This window comes from Enhydra lutris, unplaced genomic scaffold (genome assembly GCF_002288905.1).
Source record: "Enhydra lutris kenyoni isolate GAN:26980312 unplaced genomic scaffold, ASM228890v2 scaffoldscaffold36, whole genome shotgun sequence".
In the NCBI taxonomy this organism is placed as follows: domain Eukaryota; kingdom Metazoa; phylum Chordata; class Mammalia; order Carnivora; family Mustelidae; genus Enhydra; species Enhydra lutris.
The window spans coordinates 5,810,384-5,828,776 of record NW_019154120.1 but is presented as its reverse complement, the minus strand read 5'-3'; the positions used below and the strand labels follow the sequence as shown (position 1 = coordinate 5,828,776).

The 18,393-nt window shown below is 38.7% G+C and overlaps 1 protein-coding gene across 3 annotated transcripts in view; it reads right to left on the bottom strand.

Moving 5' to 3' along the window:
• LOC111154243 (neuropilin and tolloid like 1) overlaps positions 1-18,393 on the bottom strand; it is a 111,215-nt gene that overhangs the window by 26,691 nt on the left and 66,131 nt on the right. Inside the window, exon 7 of one of the 3 annotated variants that reach the window (XM_022513737.1) lies at positions 8,668-8,896. In XM_022513737.1, coding sequence (XP_022369445.1) covers positions 8,668-8,896 — 229 coding nt within the window. Of the gene's footprint in view, positions 1-8,667; positions 8,897-18,051; positions 18,093-18,393 lie in introns of those variants that run through there. The other 2 variants (XM_022513739.1, XM_022513738.1) reach the window with 2 other exon arrangements.

The window sequence follows — 18,393 nt, the reverse complement described above, 5'->3', positions numbered from 1 at the left end:
GTAAGTGTGTTTGGCCTTGCTTTTTCTGGAGAGCACATTAAATATTATTGTTGTGAGTTTGATCATCATCAGTATTTTCTGATGTATAATCTCAGAGTGCCACTAAACTTGGTGCATTTTACATTCATAATCAAATATCTATATACTTTTCCCCCTTTAGGATCTACCAAAGTTGGTTTACTGAGGTCCTAAGACAAGAGTACTTGTATATTGCAAAACTGGGAAGGCGCACTATCGAGGACAGAGTGCAAATTGTGTACACAAGAGGTAGATGGCACACCAAAGTAGGCTCCAGACAAGAAAGGATAATAAAACTAAACCGTGAAATAATAACTGATCACTGCAGCAGAAGCATAAAGATTCTACTAATCTAAACCAAGGCTGGAGAGAGAAGAAAAATCCCCTACAAGAAAAGAACCGGGCATTTTAGAATACAATGTCTCAGTGAATAACTTACTAAAGTAACTGAGGACGTGTGTGGTCACAGTGTGGTGCCAAGTACCAGACAGAAATCCACATTTTCTGAAGTGAGTCACAGGCTGGAGTTCAGTTTGAGTGAGTGCGGTAGCAACCCATCCATTCATTTCTGCACCTGGGTGCTCACATGTTTGCCCAAGTAACAAAAGAACAAACGAAAGCATACAAGCAAGTATCAAAATGAAAACCCTGATGACTAAGTTAATAACATAGTGGTGGTTACGCAACTTTTAGGGTCAAGCTGATGTTAGAGTGATTACTTTTATATATTTCCTACCATTCTACCTTGTCACATCTCAATTACCAAACCTCTAGAAACAGCAATAAACAGTTAATAAATAATAATATATTAGTTAATATATGTAAGTAACATATGTAGATGGACACCTAGATTATCTCTTGCACTCAAAAGTGTACATTATTACAATAGGAAGGTGTTTGGTTTTCTGTTGACGAGTAACAAAGTACCACAACCTTACTGGCTTAAAACAACACCCACTTACATCTCACAGTATGTAAGTCAGAAGTGTGGGTTGAGTAGGTTCTCTCCTTAGGGTTTCATAAGGCCAACATCAAGGAGGCAGCAGGATTGGGACTCACCTGCAGCATAAGGATCCCTTTCAAGCTCATTCAAGTTGTCGTTAGAGCTCAGTCTCTGGGACTATAAGGACTGAGGCTCCTCCTTTCTTCCTGGCTCTCAACTGGGTTATGTTCTCAGCTCCCAAAGCCCACCCACCCTGTTCTGCCACCTCGCCTTCCCTACAACTGGTCAGTGTGCTTCTTTAAGGTAGCAGGAGTATTCGTTACAGCTTAGAATGACTCTGACTTCTTCACCCTGACCTTTCCAACTTCTTTTAAAAGAGCTTAAAGACTATTACCAATATTTTTTTGTTTAGAGTCAAACCCACCAGGATAGACTCCCCTTTGATTAATTCAGAATCAACTGTTTAGGGACCATAACTACTTATGCAAAATCCTTTCTGTCACAAAATAGAACATGACATCCCATGATACAGATTCTTCCTGCACACAAGGGGAGGGGTATATACAAGGCCTGAATAGCAGGAGGTGAAAATATTGGGGTCATCACAAAATTCTGCCTATCACAGCCCACCCACTGACCCCCAGTGCTTCTCTTCCCTCATGAATGCAAAACAGATTCTCCCCTTTTGAAGGTTCCCAGGAGTGACATTGCAATGCAGCACTCACTCAAAGTCCCAAACCTCATGTCCAAACCATCTAAATGTGGTGCAGAAGAGGCTGCTGGGTGCCGTCCTTGAACTGCAGCCCCTGGGGTCCTTTTCCCCTCCACCCAGGGACCCAGGGAACCAAAGAGACAAGCCACCTACCTTAACACCCCAAACACAATGGTGGGAGAGGCACAGAATAATGGATGTAGAGATTCTGGCTGGAAATAGGGAGAATGGAGAGTAAATAGTAATAGTTTTGAAATTCAGCAGGGTAAATGCTAGATTTCACTAGACTATGTTTCCAGTGCTAGGAAAAGCCCTCTGATGGTTTGGGCTTCACCTTCCAGGCTCTTGGTGCTGCTTTTGGAGTCATTCTTCCTTTCTTTGAAAGGTGCCACATGTTGGCGGTTAAGCAGTTTTAGCTGGCAGTTTCCTGCCACAAGAATTTAAGGGTTCTAATGATATCTTCTCATCTGTACTCCACTCCTTTCAGTCCAAACTGGATGTTTCTGCTGGAGTGATTTCCTCAAGAACCCCATGGCCCTTGCTTGAAACTCACTGTGTTTTGCTCTCAAATACTCACCCAAACTCTTTCTGAGACGATCCTGCGTCTCTCCTTGTCTCCTGCTGATGTGGCAGAGGGTCATGGCCTTTGTCTTCCTGGATGCCCTCTGGTTTGACTGAAAGATCCATGAGGCACGCCTTTCATCTCTGGAAAGGGCCTTTCTGTTACTGGCACTGTGCTTTTCTGTTTCCGGTCGTTTAGCAAAGGCTCTACAGTCATGCGTCCCACCTCATCTCTCTGCCGGCATTCAGCACTTATTCTGATTTTTAACACCTCTGCCACTCAGAGAAGCTGACAATTTTCAAAATCATTGGGTCCTAATTGCTTTTTGCTTAAGGGTTCTTCCCTCCATGTGTCCCCCTCCCCTCACAAGCTTCTACAAGCAACAAGAGAAACCAGGCTATTCCTTCAATGCTCTCCGCGGTAATTTGCTTTGCCACATGGTCACTGTTAGTCACTCACCAGGTGGCCTGCTGCATGCCTGCAGGACACGGTTTCATTGAGCTTTCTTGCCACTGCCAAACAAAGACTTCCCAGCCTCCAGTTTCTAACAACATACCCCTCCCACTTCTGTCCCTGGCAGCCCTCTGAGTCCAGATTTACTGTGTCCATCTAATTTCGGCTTTTTCTATCATGCTCCTCAAAATTTAACCAACCCTTGACGCCTACCTAATCCAAGGCTGCTCCACATCTTGGGTATCTGTTATGGCAACAGCTCCCTTTCAGCACCAAATTCAGAGCTTCACTTCTGCCGTGTAACAAACCACCACAAGTTCAGGATCTTAAAACAATACCCATTTATAACCACAGGTCAGAAGCCTGGACACTGGGCCCTCCGATAGGGTCTCATAAGGCATAAACAAGGTGTTGGCTGGGGCTGTGGTTTGCACCTGGGTCCAGGGTTCTCTTACTAGCTCGCTCACTTGGGTGGCAGAATTCACTTCCTTGCAGTCCTATGACTGAGGTTCCCATTTTCTTGTGAGCTGGTGGCCAGGGATGCTCTGAGCTCCCTGAGTCACCGTTCACAACGTACCTGTCCACACTCTTTCTGTAGGTCAGCAGCTGAGTCTTCACCTTATTTCGGAGAGCTCACCTGATCACTCAGGTCCGCCCAAGATAATCTCCCTATTGATGAACTCAGAGTCAATTGATTAAGGGATGTAGTTACATCTGCAAAATAACTTTTGCCACAGAATGCAACTGAATCACTGAATGATATCCCAAGGTTCTCATGGGTTCTTCCTACTTCAAGGGGAAAGAGATGTGAGCGACTTCCATACCCAGAGGTGGGATCTTTTGGTTCATCTCATAATTCTGCCTTCCATGGAATCCTTCAACTTAAAAGTTTTTTTGTTTTTGTTTTAAAATTTTATTTATTTATTTGACAGGGAGCGAGAGATCACAGGTAGGCAGAGAGGCAGGCAAGAGGGAGGGGGAAGCAGGCTCCTAGGACCCTGAGATCATGACCTGAGCCAAAGGCAGAGGCTCAACCCACTGAGCCACTCAGCCCTCATCTCAGTTTTCCTTGGAATTTAGATGCTACTGTATGTATATCTTCATTGTAAATAAACCTATCGTTTATATTTGATACAGTCTTTGTCACAAAATAATACAAAACTAAATAAATTATGTCATTTTGGCAAATTATTTTATTTTATTTTATTTAAAGATTTTATATATTTGACAGAGAGAGATAGGCAGAGAGGCAGGCAGAGAGAGAGGAGGAAGCAGGCTCCCTGCTGAGCAGAGAGCCCGATACAGGGCTTGATCCCAGGACCCTAAGATAATGACCTGAGCCGAAGGCAGAGGCTTTAACCCACTGAGCTACCCAGGCACCCCAGCAAATTATTTTAAAAACATGCTACAACCTGAAAATGGACAATTTGTTTTTCACCTCTTTTTACTTGTCTGTTTTTAAGAGAAATACGTTATTCATTAATCAAGTATTAAGTGACTAAGATTTTATTGTGCAAAACCTCTCAATGAAAGAAGAGTGACAGAAGGTGGAATTTCAGAATTACTTACGTCATTCATTCCTTCCAGTCATTGCAAATTTATGTTACACAGAAAAGACTCAAAAAGTTTGGCAGGCAGCTCAATTTGAACACATTTCAATAAGATTTCCCTTATGTATATTTATACAATTCCATTATAATTGTTATGGATTTTCATATATTAAGTATGTTTAATATTGAAATTATACTAACAATAATTAAATTTCTAAAAAATTGAGTGATTCTTTAGAGCAAAATCAATGACTTATAAAAGGTGATTCGGGGCTCCTGGTGGCAGGTCGGTTAAGCAACTGACTCTTGATTTTAGCTCAGGTCATGATCTCATAATCATGGAATGGATCCACACATCAGACTCCATGCCCAGCAGGGGTCTGCTTGAGATTCTCTCCCCACTCTCTCTCTCTACACATTCTTTCCCTTCTCAGGAATTTATTCAGATACAAATGCAAAAATATGATGATTGGAAGTATATTTCTATTTGCATTAGTCTCCAGATTAGTATGTTCCAGAGTAGAAGTCCCTTGTTATAATTTTACATGCATCTAATCTTGTAGGTCATATGGAAGTGGTATACGGTATGATCATAGCATGTTCATATGACATGTAGACCTCAGGTGCAGCAGATAGGACCAGAGGATCAAACCTCCCTTTGTAAACGTATAAACCAGTGCAGATATATCTGTGCTATATGGGTGACGTGTAAGTGCTATCTATTGTTATTGCCATCTTTATTACAATCATCTTCAGAAAATGGGAGCTCTGTCATTCCTTACAAGGGACAAAGGTATCCTAAGCTAATGAGCTTAGCACCTTTGGAATCTAGTCTTCAGTCCTTGCCACAGTAGTGTTCAGTCACTAAGCATGCAGTTGAGGGTGCGCTGGGAAATTCAGTTAAATTCCTGGATCTTTTATTATTCTGTTTCACTTCACAAAATGTTTGGGATTGAAATAGATGGACCCTAAGCTGTCCCTTAACACCTAAAAATATAACAAACATAAAGCAAAATCAGATATATACATACACAGAATGAACTAACAGGGAGGTGGGTGGGCGCTGGGCAAAATGGGCGAAGAAGGTGGGAGATACACGTTTCCAGTTATGGAATGAATAAATCGTGGGAATAAGAGGCACAGCATAAGGATTACAGTCAATGATACTGTCACAGGGATGTCATGGGACAGGCGGAAGCTACACTTGTGGTGAACACAGCATCATGTATAAACTTGTCAAATCACTAAGTTGTATACCTGAAACTCATGTAACATGGGGTATCAATTACAGTAAAAAAAATACATCATATGGTCCCAAGACCTTTGACAGATATTAGAATATTGTTGAATATGCTATAAGCACTTCTGAACACTGCACTGGGGAATACTACCTTACAAATGTTGAGAACCAAGAAAAATATCAAGGAACCAAGGAACCAAGGAATCAGGGAACCAAGAAAAACTCATTATTTGACTATGACAAAGCTGGTCGCTGCTTTCACAATTCTAATCTTTACTCCATATGTGTGCAGGTGTGTATGGAGTAAGATTAGAGAAATATATTAAATATGAATATTAATGTGTATTATGTAATTATGTATAAGATAGTATATTATCTATAAGCTATATATATATATATGATCTATATTATATAAACTTTATACCTATCATCATCAAGAAAAACAAAAATGTAATGCAACATACTCTCCTAGGCACTAATATTGAATAAAACAATACCATTTGTGGAACTTGAAACTCTCTAAATAGAATTCCTTTGTTTCCTCATTAAGAGCCTTTAAAATGACATAACCACTCATTTCTGAGTAGTAGCACTGATTGAAGTTCTGTTCTTGTTGTTTTGGAATTATCATCTCATATCTGGAATACTTTGATTTCAATACAGAAAGACTTAGTCCATCCCCACATCCTTCATCACACAATGACTTTGATTTTAGGCATATGCTATGGTAGATTCCACCCAGTTTTAGCTGTCCAAAAAAGCAAGAAAAAGCAGAATATTCAAATGCTGCATAGGCAACATGACGCAGAGGATAAATTTGTTCTAATCGAAGCTTATTGTAAAGTGATGAGATAATCACAGAGAAAGCTTCATAACACTCATCATTGAAATGAGAGTGATAACCCACCCCTCGTGCCAGAATATAAAGGATTGGTGTGCTTTCCTCCCACGGACGAAGAAGGCCAAGTTTTTTTTCTGAATTCAACATTGAAATGTCCACCCACTTGAAGGACTTCTGGAGATCATTTACGTACACGCACGAAAACTCTATTTTTTAGCTCAGATAGAAATACTTCTAATGGCATTTGCACAGTATGATATAATTCACCATTTCTTGCATAAGCAGAATTCTAAATACTCACAGAACTCAGTCACTGTTAGAGTTGAATGGGACCTTCAAGGTTTACCAGTCCTTTCCCTACAAAACACTGACATTGCCCCTCCCCCATTCACGTAACATGATGATTCATTTTCCGACTGATCACTCTCCATCCAGAGCCCATATCCTCCATGGGAATCCATTCAGTTTTGGAGCATTCCTATGAGCTAGACATGTTTTTCTTGAATTTCACTTAGATGTTTCCCTAAAATCTAATAAACAAATCTCAGCTCTCAGACAACATAAGTCTAAGGTAGTTATCACATTTCAAACAACAACAACAAAATCTCTAAGATAAACACTTCTCCTCCTTTGACCTGGTCTCATGTTTCCAGTGGCTCCTGATTCCTGCTCAGCCTCTTCTAAGTGATTACTCTCCTCCTCATTCACAAAACCCAGAAAAGAACAGATTATGTCATCTGCAGTCTTCCCATGAGATGATCTCCTTTGAGTTGTTTATTTCAATTTCCTTAATATAAGCTAATACTGCTAAGCTATTTTTGTCCATTATTATTATTTTTTAAGTATTGGCTCAAAATGAATTTGAATGAAATACAACTTCAGGAAGTCCTAGGAGTTAGGGTTCTTCTATACTACTGTTGTTTTAGTCAATATTTGAAAGATAAAGATATATAATTTCATTTTCCCCCTCTTACCTTTCATGGTACAGTTTTGATAAAAACTGAAGATTTTTGTGATATTGTTTAAAAACCTGATAATATTCTCCAACATATAAGCTACCCCTACTATATGTGTATCATTTAAATTAAATAGGAGTTCTCAACGTATTATCATCCAAGACTGAAAAGAATATCGAATAAGCACCTTTAACTTGTCACCAAAGGCAAGAGCTATTGGCCACTGTGGAGTGATCATCAGTGAGGACATTAAATGTGCTATCTTGTAGCCTGAATTTCTTCCTACTCTAGTCAAGAAAATGACAAGTTTCGTTTTTGTTTTTGTTGTTGTTTTGTTTGTTTGTTTTTGACCCAATACCTTGCTGAAATCAAGATGCACTACCTCTAACCTGGATCAACTACTAAAATGAGGACATGATGGGAACATGCTGCTTAAATCTGCAATAACGTTGGGCAAGATAATTCGCTCCATGATGGTATCAAGATTTAGAAAGACTGAGTGACATTTGGTACTTCTGGTGTCCTAGAACTCTCCAACTGGGTAATTAGAGAGGAATTTCACTATATAAAAGAATTGTCCAGTATATTTAATATTTATGAACTGAAAAAAATATTGCATGTTGTGCCTATCACTGAGAAATCCTGGAGGTTTCAAAAGCATTTTTTTTTCTATTTAATAAATATATTGTTTCAAAATACAAGGCGCTGATTTCTTAAAGCTGAATTTTTTCAGGATTATTTTTTTTCCTTTGTATAAAATTATTAAACGTGAGTTATTCAGGGTTTCTAAAGAACATTCCAAATATATCTATTAATATGACTCATTATTTGTTGGAACATAATTTTCTAAAATTGCTGTGCTTTGCACATAACTCTGGATATCACCCATTGTGCCATTTTAAATATTTTCTGAAACGTTTTCTCTTTACTCTCTTCCCAAACAATTCTCTCTCTTTGCCTACGTTAATGGGAACTCTATCCTCTTAGACCTATTTGCAGTACGTGGGACTACAGGAGGAGCTCACTGAAGAGAAGCTACCAAATATTTTTGCGCAGGTTTTTAAGATTTAAACTCAAACTTCATCAGAAGCTGTTCAAGTTCCATACACTTCGTTAGAGCTAAAGCAAAGAGAAACAAAACTGTCATTTCCCGGTTGAACGCTGAGCTGTCTTAAGCAAGGCTATGATGCCTGTGCAGAAGCAGGTCATCAAAAAGTGATCTGTGACTCTCTCCTGTCTCTGGGCCCAAATGACGGAAAGGGAATCTCAGAAAGAACTCGTTACACACACCCTAGTGTGCTGGCACTGCAAGGAGAAACACCGCGAGCCGCTGGCGGGACCTGCCGCCTGGGACCTCTTGAAGGACAAACAGTCAAGGGCAGGGGTTCTTACGTTCTTGGAAGGATGTGAAGAGCATCTGAAATCGGCTGTTCCGACTGCCCTCATCGGCCCACATGCGGATGACGCCAAGACCCGTGCGGAGCATGACGTCATTGGCCACGGTGCTGCAGAACTTGGCCTTCAGGTCCCCCACGGAGCTGCTGCCGTCATACACAGCCACAAAGTTCCTTTTGCATTCGTTTGAATTCTGCATCTCATAGTCCAAGAAGCGTAAGTAGATCTGTAACATAACAACAAAGATGCAGTAATTTCCTCAAATCAAAACAGGAAAGTAGTACAGCGAGCACCAGGCTTTCTCTTTAGTCTCACAAGTCAGTCTTGATTGCAATCAATCTTACGATGTTTCCCCTGTGGGGCGGCGGAGGTAAAGATGTACAACTAAGATCAAACCGTGCTTAGTATTTTTTTCAAATGTTATTTTCCTTTCTTGACGTATGTAAGTGTATGGAAATAAATAATCTGTATTACTATTAAAGGAAAACAGAAACGGTATCAAAATATAGTCTCTGATTTCACTTTGTTTAAATCATTTCACAGAACCACACTGTTTCCTTTTTAAAGTAGAGCACATTAAAAAGAACAAAATAAAAGAGAGCTAATCTGTGATTATTCTTGCCACAACATAGAGTCAAGCCATTTAGTGAAGTGCACATAAATAAAAATTAAATTAACATTTAATGAGTAGAATTTCCCTGTAACCTACTCTATAGATTATTTTTAAATACTCCCAACTACTCTATACAGTTTTATTGTCCTATTCAGATGATGAAACAGAGACTCAAGAGGTATACACTGGACATCAGACAGGGTCTCTCTAACTCCCTAGGCTATGAGCCTTCCACAATATAACACTGCTGTGGACATGCTGTTTTATGATCAACAGATTTTATCTGACTCTGTTCCAGTGTGCTTTACAAAATCATAAGCAATTAATTCAGCCAAAGATAGGTTTGAAAAGAAGTCATCAGTCCTTTCAGCTACTGGTTCAGCATTATCTACAACCTGGCCTCTGACTTTATCCCAGTCACTATTCAAGGCACTGAGGAAACGCAGGTGCACAAAAGAACGAGGCTCAGTGTTGAAAGTATGTGTTCATTAAGCCATGACACATGGACACAAAGTCATACAGACAGAAGTGATATAAAGAAAAAAAAATCTCTGTACTATGAGAGGGATATCTGGAATGGCTCTGAAATAAAGAAAGCACCCTTCACAAATATCTACTAAGCCTTTTATGCTTTCTAACATGAAAAGCTATGGGCTATCTCCTCTCAGACACCCTTCTATTATTAATGTACCGTGGGTGTAAACTGAAGACATGTGTTCACCTAAATATCCATCTTTTTCATCTCAACACTCATTTTGGCTTATTTATTCATAAACTATGAACCCCATACAACAAAAATTTATTGGGTTCGTTTGTCTGCCTTAAACTTAAAAGTTTCAGTATTTCAAATTAAAAAAAAGTTCTCCTTTGCCCTCAACATTCTAACTGAATCGGGCAGTGATACTTGTTAATTTGAACTTCAAAAGAGTTGTTTCCATCTCTGCTGGCAGGTCGGTCTATGATATTTCAATAGTCTCCCAGCTGGCCTGGATCTGTCCAAGGTTCTAATTTTCCAGTCCACTTCCAAAGCCCAGGCCCGTCAAAGTTATATTTCTAAGAAACAAATTTAATAATCATACTACCATCTTTTAGCTGGTATCCAAATGGTTATAATTTTAAAAAGTTTAAAAACCATAGACCTGTCAAATTTTTCTTCTCATGTCTGAACATACCACATTTATTTTACAAAATGCCATCCTTTCTGCACAGGACATCAGTTAAATGTGAGTAACCATTCCTTCTTCTCTGCCTACTAAGCTCTTCCTGGTTTTTCAAGGTCCATTTCAATGGTTACACACCCAGTCCAGAATATCCGTGGCCTCCACTCCCCAACCATGGCAGAATTAATCTATGCATCCCTTACCCTAAAATATTATTTTGAACTTATTTTAAGCTTTAGTTACAGGTTCTACAAAATTTTTACTACTTTTACTTTCCTAAAAAGCTGGGGCAGTGGCATACATTTTTGCATTTGAGGCACCAAGCCACGTGTTGTATACACTAGGCGTTCCATCAAAGTTTGTGAGGGCATGATTGTGAATGACTGACCGATTGGAGAATTCTATTTTGCTATTGATTTCATTTGTTTATTATCAATCGACTATTGACTGGGCCCCTGTATGTCAGAATGTTTAAAGTACTATAAATAATAATTATATGGAATAATTGACATTTTATTATTTGCAGTAGGAAACCAAATGCAAAAATCCCCCAGATAAGGTGTTTCTTTATAACTCTGAACTGTCAGAGAACCACAAAATAGTATGCTGCAGACTTTATAGGAGAGAATGGACTAAAAATAAAGTGTGAGTCCCAAGTCAAGAAATACTCATATAACCTTGAGGAAGAATAACAGAGAAATAGGGAGAAATGGGCAAAAATTGAGAAACAGTGGAAAGCATTTGAGTTTTATGATGTTTTTCTTGGTGAGGTTTTCACACAAAGGTAATCTGTAACATTGTAGTTGGAGCTACTCTAAAGTTTCCAAACACTTTGATGCTAATTTTAACTGCCATTACTACAGACATAAAACATATGCCCTAAGAAAGCCTTCATGTTCCTCACTCCCAGGTTATGTTCTACTTCATTTTATCAGAAGTTCAGCTATTACTCACATAACCCATCTGGGACGCACTCTTCCCAACCATTACTTTCCTGAAAGCTATACAGGAAATCCCCAAATGTCTCCTTTAAGAAGGCATATGTGAAAATGTTAAACCTTCCAAGTTTTCACTAACTACTGTGTTTTTCAAATTTTCACATGGATTTATGAAAAGGGATTGGGTCTTTCAGATGACCTTTACCAGGAAGCCGGAGCAGAGGAGACAAAACAGCTTGCTCAAGGGATGGAAGCAATCGATGTGGGAGCCTTAAGTAGGATTAAAACACCTAACTCTTGTTTTAAAGCTCTTTTCACTATACTACATCACCTGATCCTGACCTAAAAGTAAACAGACTGAAAGTACTATAAAAATATAAATTCTTTCAAAATCTAGGGATTCTTATTAGGTAATATAAACTTGTTAAATGTAATAAAAATCAAGTATATATTTATATTCTCAAATACTATACAATCAACCCAACCTCAAAAGAATTAGCCATCAAAAGAATATGAATTATAATTGTAAATACACGTAGTTATCAGCAGGAGGAAACACTGAGTAGGGTACATGAAAAGGTCCTTTGGAGTTCGAACTTAAAGTAACCCCTCCCTCCTGTGCCATTTCAGAGCTACAAAAACCAAACAGTCTGCCCACAGAAAGAGAAATAAATCATTTGACTAATTTAAGGAAGAAAGATATTTGAGAGGCAGATGTTTCCAGGTTGAGTGAGTCAGTGGCCTAAGGTGCCTGCCCTCCTATTTTGAGTTTCCTACCCTGCCTGAAGAAACGCAGCTTAAAATGCTAATTTATTATTTGCATCCCAAACTGGCAATAACTTAAGACATCGTGCTAATACATGATTTCATTCCAATCTCTCGACAACAACAGACACTTGTTATAACCATTTTAAAATGAAAAAGATGAGACTGGGAGAAACTAAGTAACCTTTTCAAAGTGACCCAAGCCCTTAGGTGACAGATGAGTATTGAACAGAGATCCCCCTGACGGTTTCCTCCTTTGTACCGTGCTATGCAGACTGATGTATTTTTTTTTAATAATTCTCACAGATTTATATTCCAGAAAGAAAATTATCATCTTAAGGAAAACAAAGCACAACCAGATAAATGGCTAAACCAGCAAAGCCAAACTATTTCGATTTTCCTACAGGGGCGAGGAAACATATTGACCATCCAGATAAAAATGAGATTCACGGAAAATAAATGTGTCCCACTGAAAGAAAGGGCTGTCTTAAATTTTCTTAAAAAGAAGTTTGTTTCATAGAAGGGCACTGCTATAGTTAGAAAGGCAATTTGCATATTCAGCCAGTGGTTTCTCATTTGACAGCTCAAGAGAGTGTCCACATTTTTCCATACGAGGCAACTGACTGGTATTCTCATGTGAAGTTCAATGACAGCGGTCTAAGCACTTCTATATTTAAAGGCCATTCTTAGACAGGACACCATTTATAGAGGAAGTGAACAATTAGTCTTTTGAAAATGACTTTGAGGGGTGCCTGGGTGGCTCAGTGGGTTAAGCCTCTGCCTTCGGCTCAGGTCATGATCCCGATCCCAGGGTCCTGGGATGGAGCCCCGCATCGGGCTCTCTGCTCAGCAGGGAGCCTGCTTCCCTTCTTCCCTTCCTCTCTCTCTGCCTGCCTCTCTGCCTACTTGTGATCTCTCTCTGTCAGATAAATAAATAAAAGTCTTTATTAAAAAAAAAAAGAAAGAAAGAAAATGACTTTGAAATGGAATTGCTAGACCACCTCTTAAAGGGACATCAGGAGTGACACACATCCACATTGTTCAGTGGTTAAGAGGACATGAGGTAGACGACCTTGAGAAGGAAGAAAAGAAGGTTCCGTGCCAGACTGGTCATATTTAGAAGACATTTTCATATTACAACCATTGTTTTGTGTCTGCATTTTAACTACTGTATATATAGATGACCATGCTAAGTACATTTTTGAAGTATCTACTCTTTCCAGATACTCTGAAGTGCCTGATATGTGTTGAAAATAGAGGTAGTAAAAAGACATTCTAATAAATATCTTTTTGTTAACATTCAAAAAAAATTTTATATATTTTTTATTTTATATATTTTATATATTCACTTTTTTATATATTCACTTTTTAATATATATTTATATATATATTCACTTCTGAATATATATATATTATATATATTTTATCTATATATATTCACTTCTGAAGCATTCCATTATTTTTTTAACTTCATTTTTAAAAAATCATTTCGGAAAAGATACAAAATATGTCCCTGGCATATTTTGGTTTTCTGGGTGCGGTGCTATTGGTGCAAAAGCCAACTGTCCACAGCCAGAGAAGTGATCGAGCTTCCCCACACTAGCTCTAGGATACATCATATAAAAGCCTTCCTTAGATTGGGATTTAAAAGATATCTGGCCAGCTTAAAACTTGTGCCATAAGATCACCAAGGGGGAGAATGCCCCATGACGTGGGTTTTATTTAAGGTGGAAAACTACAGAAAGCTCTTTAGTCTCTCTGCCGAGAAAAAGGGAAAATGATAAACAGAAGCATATATAACTCCAGTAAAATGGTCAGATTACAATCTCCTCTCAGTGAATCATTTTGATGCATTCTTCTTTCTAATCAATCACAGGGTTTGAGCTGACAAAATGATTTATTGAATAGGACCAGAGAAGCTTCAGAACACATAAGCAATTTCTAGTAATATCTGTCTTCTAAATCACACTAATATGCAGAGCAGAATCCCTTTTGTGTACTTAAGGCAAGTAAATCTAGCTAACAATTTACTAAGTAATATATTTACAAAAAAACATTTAGTACCAACCTTTCAACCTGGTCCTTCCCCTTGTGTTGCAGTGAGATGCAGAAAACAGACATTGTTTGGGGCAATTATTTAAGACTTGCCAGAACAGTTTTCTCCATGAAAATACAAATTAAATACATACACACCACAGCCTGAGAAATGCTGTCCATGGTTTCAATACTTTCTACTTTAATAAATAAAGCCACATTCTAAAAAATGTGTAGCCCAGAACTTCCCTGTTTACTGTTTGATTTGTGACTGGACATTCCAGGTCTTAGAATTTTAGGTTCGATATCCCATGAATCTGGAGGCTAATAGCAGCATCCCCTTTATTCGGAGGAGGAAATCACAACATCATATTCTCTGAAATGTTGAAATGGCACCTCCTATAACAAATCCTGATGGGAATATTAAAATGATTTTCTGGCATGCATAAGCAAGTATCAAAACACTCCATCTCCAAAATCTGATTGTACAAAACTGAGATTTCAGTTAAAAACAAAGTGAATTGTGAGCTGTTCATTGGTGGTTATCTAGCCAGTTAAAATTTCCATTTTGTTGACTCAATTTTTATTTTCACTTTTAGAGATAATAAAGGAAGACTCAGTCTTTAGAACCCTAAAATTTATCATTGTAATCAATTATAGTTACTACTCTTCATCTGCTGTTAGTTTTCTCCTTGCCCTGTAACAAGTTCCCAGAAATAGAGCAGCTTTAAACAAGACCCATTCAGTATCCCTGAGTTCTGTAGGGTAAGTGACTGGGGGCTGGACTGTGTTCTGCTAAGGGCATATGAGGCTGAAAAACCCACCTGCTTGCCATTCTAGGATCAAGGTACCTGTTTCCTTGATGCCCATTTACCAGGGATCACTTTTAGCTCCTAGAAAACGTTTTTAGTTCCTCTGACTCCCCCTTTTGCCTACAGCCAGAGAAAATCCAGCTTTTAAGGGGCTCATGTGATTAGAATAGGCTCACCTAGATAAACTGTCTTTTAATTAACCCAGAGCCAACTGATTGGTAACCTTAATTGCATCAGCAAAATCCCTTTTGCCAGATAATTTAACATAATCAGGTATGTGATATTTTATATTCACAGTCACTAATTGGGCTGGAAACCTTGGGTGTCATCTTTAAGATTCCACCTACAATTAAGTTCATCATATAATTTACCTTAAAACAACTTCACTATAAAATATGGACTTACTATATTTGTCAAGTTTTCCTGTTTATTTAATGCTAATTTTATTCAAAACATTTTTGACTAGAGTAACAACACATTAAAAATTAATGTTAAGTTTTAAATGATGGGTAATTACTAAAAGCTAGAGTTTTATTATCCCAACACCTTAATCATTAAGTTAATCATCTTCATTTGTGTACTTTTATTGTCCCAACACCTTAATCATTAAGTTAATCATCTACATTTGTGTACTTTTATAAGTCTTGGATTTATCTCTTTTTCTATCTTAACAAATTTGACAATTCCCTCAAATAGTTAGTGTGGTTTGGTGACACCACATTGGACTGCGAGTCAGGAGACTGAAATCTTGCCTTAGCTCTGTACCAACAGACCAAATACTTGGGCAGTCACTTACCATACACTCACCAAGTTTTGGTCTTGAGGGGAGTTTAATATTATCTATGCTAAAGAACTACCTCGCTTTTAAATTATTGTACCAAATCTTTGCCAAACTTTATTTAGATTCCTCCTTATGGAATATCATTTGGTTTTTGAGCAGCTCCATTATTAAAACTAAAGACAAACCTTCTTTATATCAAACCAAAAGCTATATATTTCCAGTTTCAAGCATTCAAATAAATTATAGTACTTGAAATCATGCAGATTAACCCTTATCCTCTTGTTCTCCTGTCATATGAGAGTCCTTCAAATGTCTGAAGATTGCCACCATGTCCATTTTTCTAGATACACATCAGTTTGTTTTGTATTACATGAGTTTTAACTGAATGACAGATGTTTCACTTGGTACTGAGTATCTAGAGATACATTAAGCTGCAGCCTTCAGGGAATTAACATTCAAATAGTTACCATGATGTGATCACCCAAAATTCTTTTCTGTCAGTTCTCTTCTGTACCAGATCCAGGACAAGATACCATAACGCCCTTCCACCATCCTTGCTCTAGAGTCTACACAAAGAGATCTCTATATTCCATTATTAGCCCATATAAGACTTGATGATCATGTCTCAGCTTATTTATCCGTTAAATGAGTTAATCAGGAGCAGATTTCCAACGTTCTTTCTGGCTCTAGTATGCCAAATTCTAAGAAATCTGGACTAATCACATTCTAATTAAAGGTGGTCATCTGTATGACTATTTTCTATTTGTCAAAAGTCTGAGAAGCAATATAGCCTTGATATAAATTTTAATAGAACCCCAGGAAACTATTTAGCACTTGCATTGTGTAATATGTTTCAATTCCCCAGTTATCATTCAAATATTCACCACGAGCCCCTTCAAGTTAACTCAGGCTTTGATAGTCTATCCTCATAAGCTGTTAGGAACTCCACAAAAATAGAAAGCCCACATAGGCAGTCATATCCAGTTCTTGCTTTTCTCCACAGTTATTCAAAGCCACTTCCTATCTTCTAACCTTTAATTTAACGGAGAAAGCCTGTCACAATAGAGTCATCTTTGTCCAGCTCTGCAGGCGGCTTCCCCTTTGGGTCACAGAATGCCAAATTCTGTAACAGACAGGTACACTGGGTATTGTTGCTCTGGAATTGTACAAAAGACAGCCTATATTTACCAGCTGGAAAAAAACGATGTGTGTTTACGCTCCCATCAAAGCCCTCTCTTTAACACTGCCGTGACAAAGATGCTGCTTACAGCAATGAGGACGGGCTCAAATGTTTCCAGCTGAAGAACTTTTTTTTTCATTTCATTCATAGAGTTTAAGAAAAATGAATAGCACTTGCACGTGAACCCACAGATTACATAAGAGAGAATAACACACTGCAATCTAGCTCCTTTATAATCCAGGGAGTGCGTTGGCTTTTATGTCATGAAAAGTCTTTGATTCTTTTTTTTTAAAAGGAGGAATCACTGGGTCTTTCTTGATAATACAATAAAAGTTTTCAAAGATTTGCACAGATGCAAAGAGACCCACCAGGGGCAAAGCTGGAAGAGGGAGCGTGGCTCTGAATGTCTCTGACGGCGATGTCGGGGCAAAGCGTGCCGCACTTATAAATCGTATGCAGACCCAGAGACAGATTCCTTGGAAAATCAAGTGAAAAAAACCAACATACTTCCTGAAATGCCAGCCTCCTCAAAGATGCCTCTATCCCTCCCCCCACATCCTGAATATCCAGCCACCAAATTCTCCTCTATTGATCTTGAATCTTTCTTCGGCCTGTCTACCGTCACCAGCTAGCCTCAACCATGGGGCTCATTGCTGTATCTTCCTCCTGAGTGTTCTGTTTGCAGTGTTCATGCCTCTGTCCCTGCTTCCCAGGGAAAAGCTCTTTTTCCAGAATGCAGATCTGATCACATCGATTTCCTGCTTCATGCTTCTCTGTGTATCACTAATGCTACTGGAATGAATCCAGGTTCTTTACAGCCCTTGGGCTCAAAGACTCACCATCGACCTCCATACTTTTATTCACCTCCATGCTTTTATTTGGTCACATTCAATTACCTAATTCCTAATTGTCTGCTGATTCTATGGCCCCAGTGCTCTCCCTCTACCTGGAGAGCCCTTCCTTGATCTACCTGACACAAAGCTGTTTCTTACTAAGAGTCACTGGACACCCTGGCTGAATTTGATTCCACGTTTGACTTACCTCTGCAGGTGTATGCGACTTCCCGCTCTCTCTACTACACCTTAGGGACACCTCAATGCTCATGGCTCATTCCTTGGGTTATTTGGTTACACATTTGTCTAAGAATTAAACAGGAAGAGGACAGGGGCTGGCATGCTTTCTTCATCTCTCCAACGTGATGCTTGAGACTTTACAGAGCCACTAAATCTATTAATTAAATAACAAACTGTTTCAACCTCAGTAAAGTCAACGACAAACCTAATAAATCAATAAGGCTTAGCTGAAACTATATAACCGAGGAATGACAATACAGGAAGGGAGACCGGCAAATAATCAACAGTCCCCACAGATGGTAGTGACTGACAAAGTCACTACCCCCAGTATTCCTTAAAATTTCAATAAGAGGATAAATACGGTTGT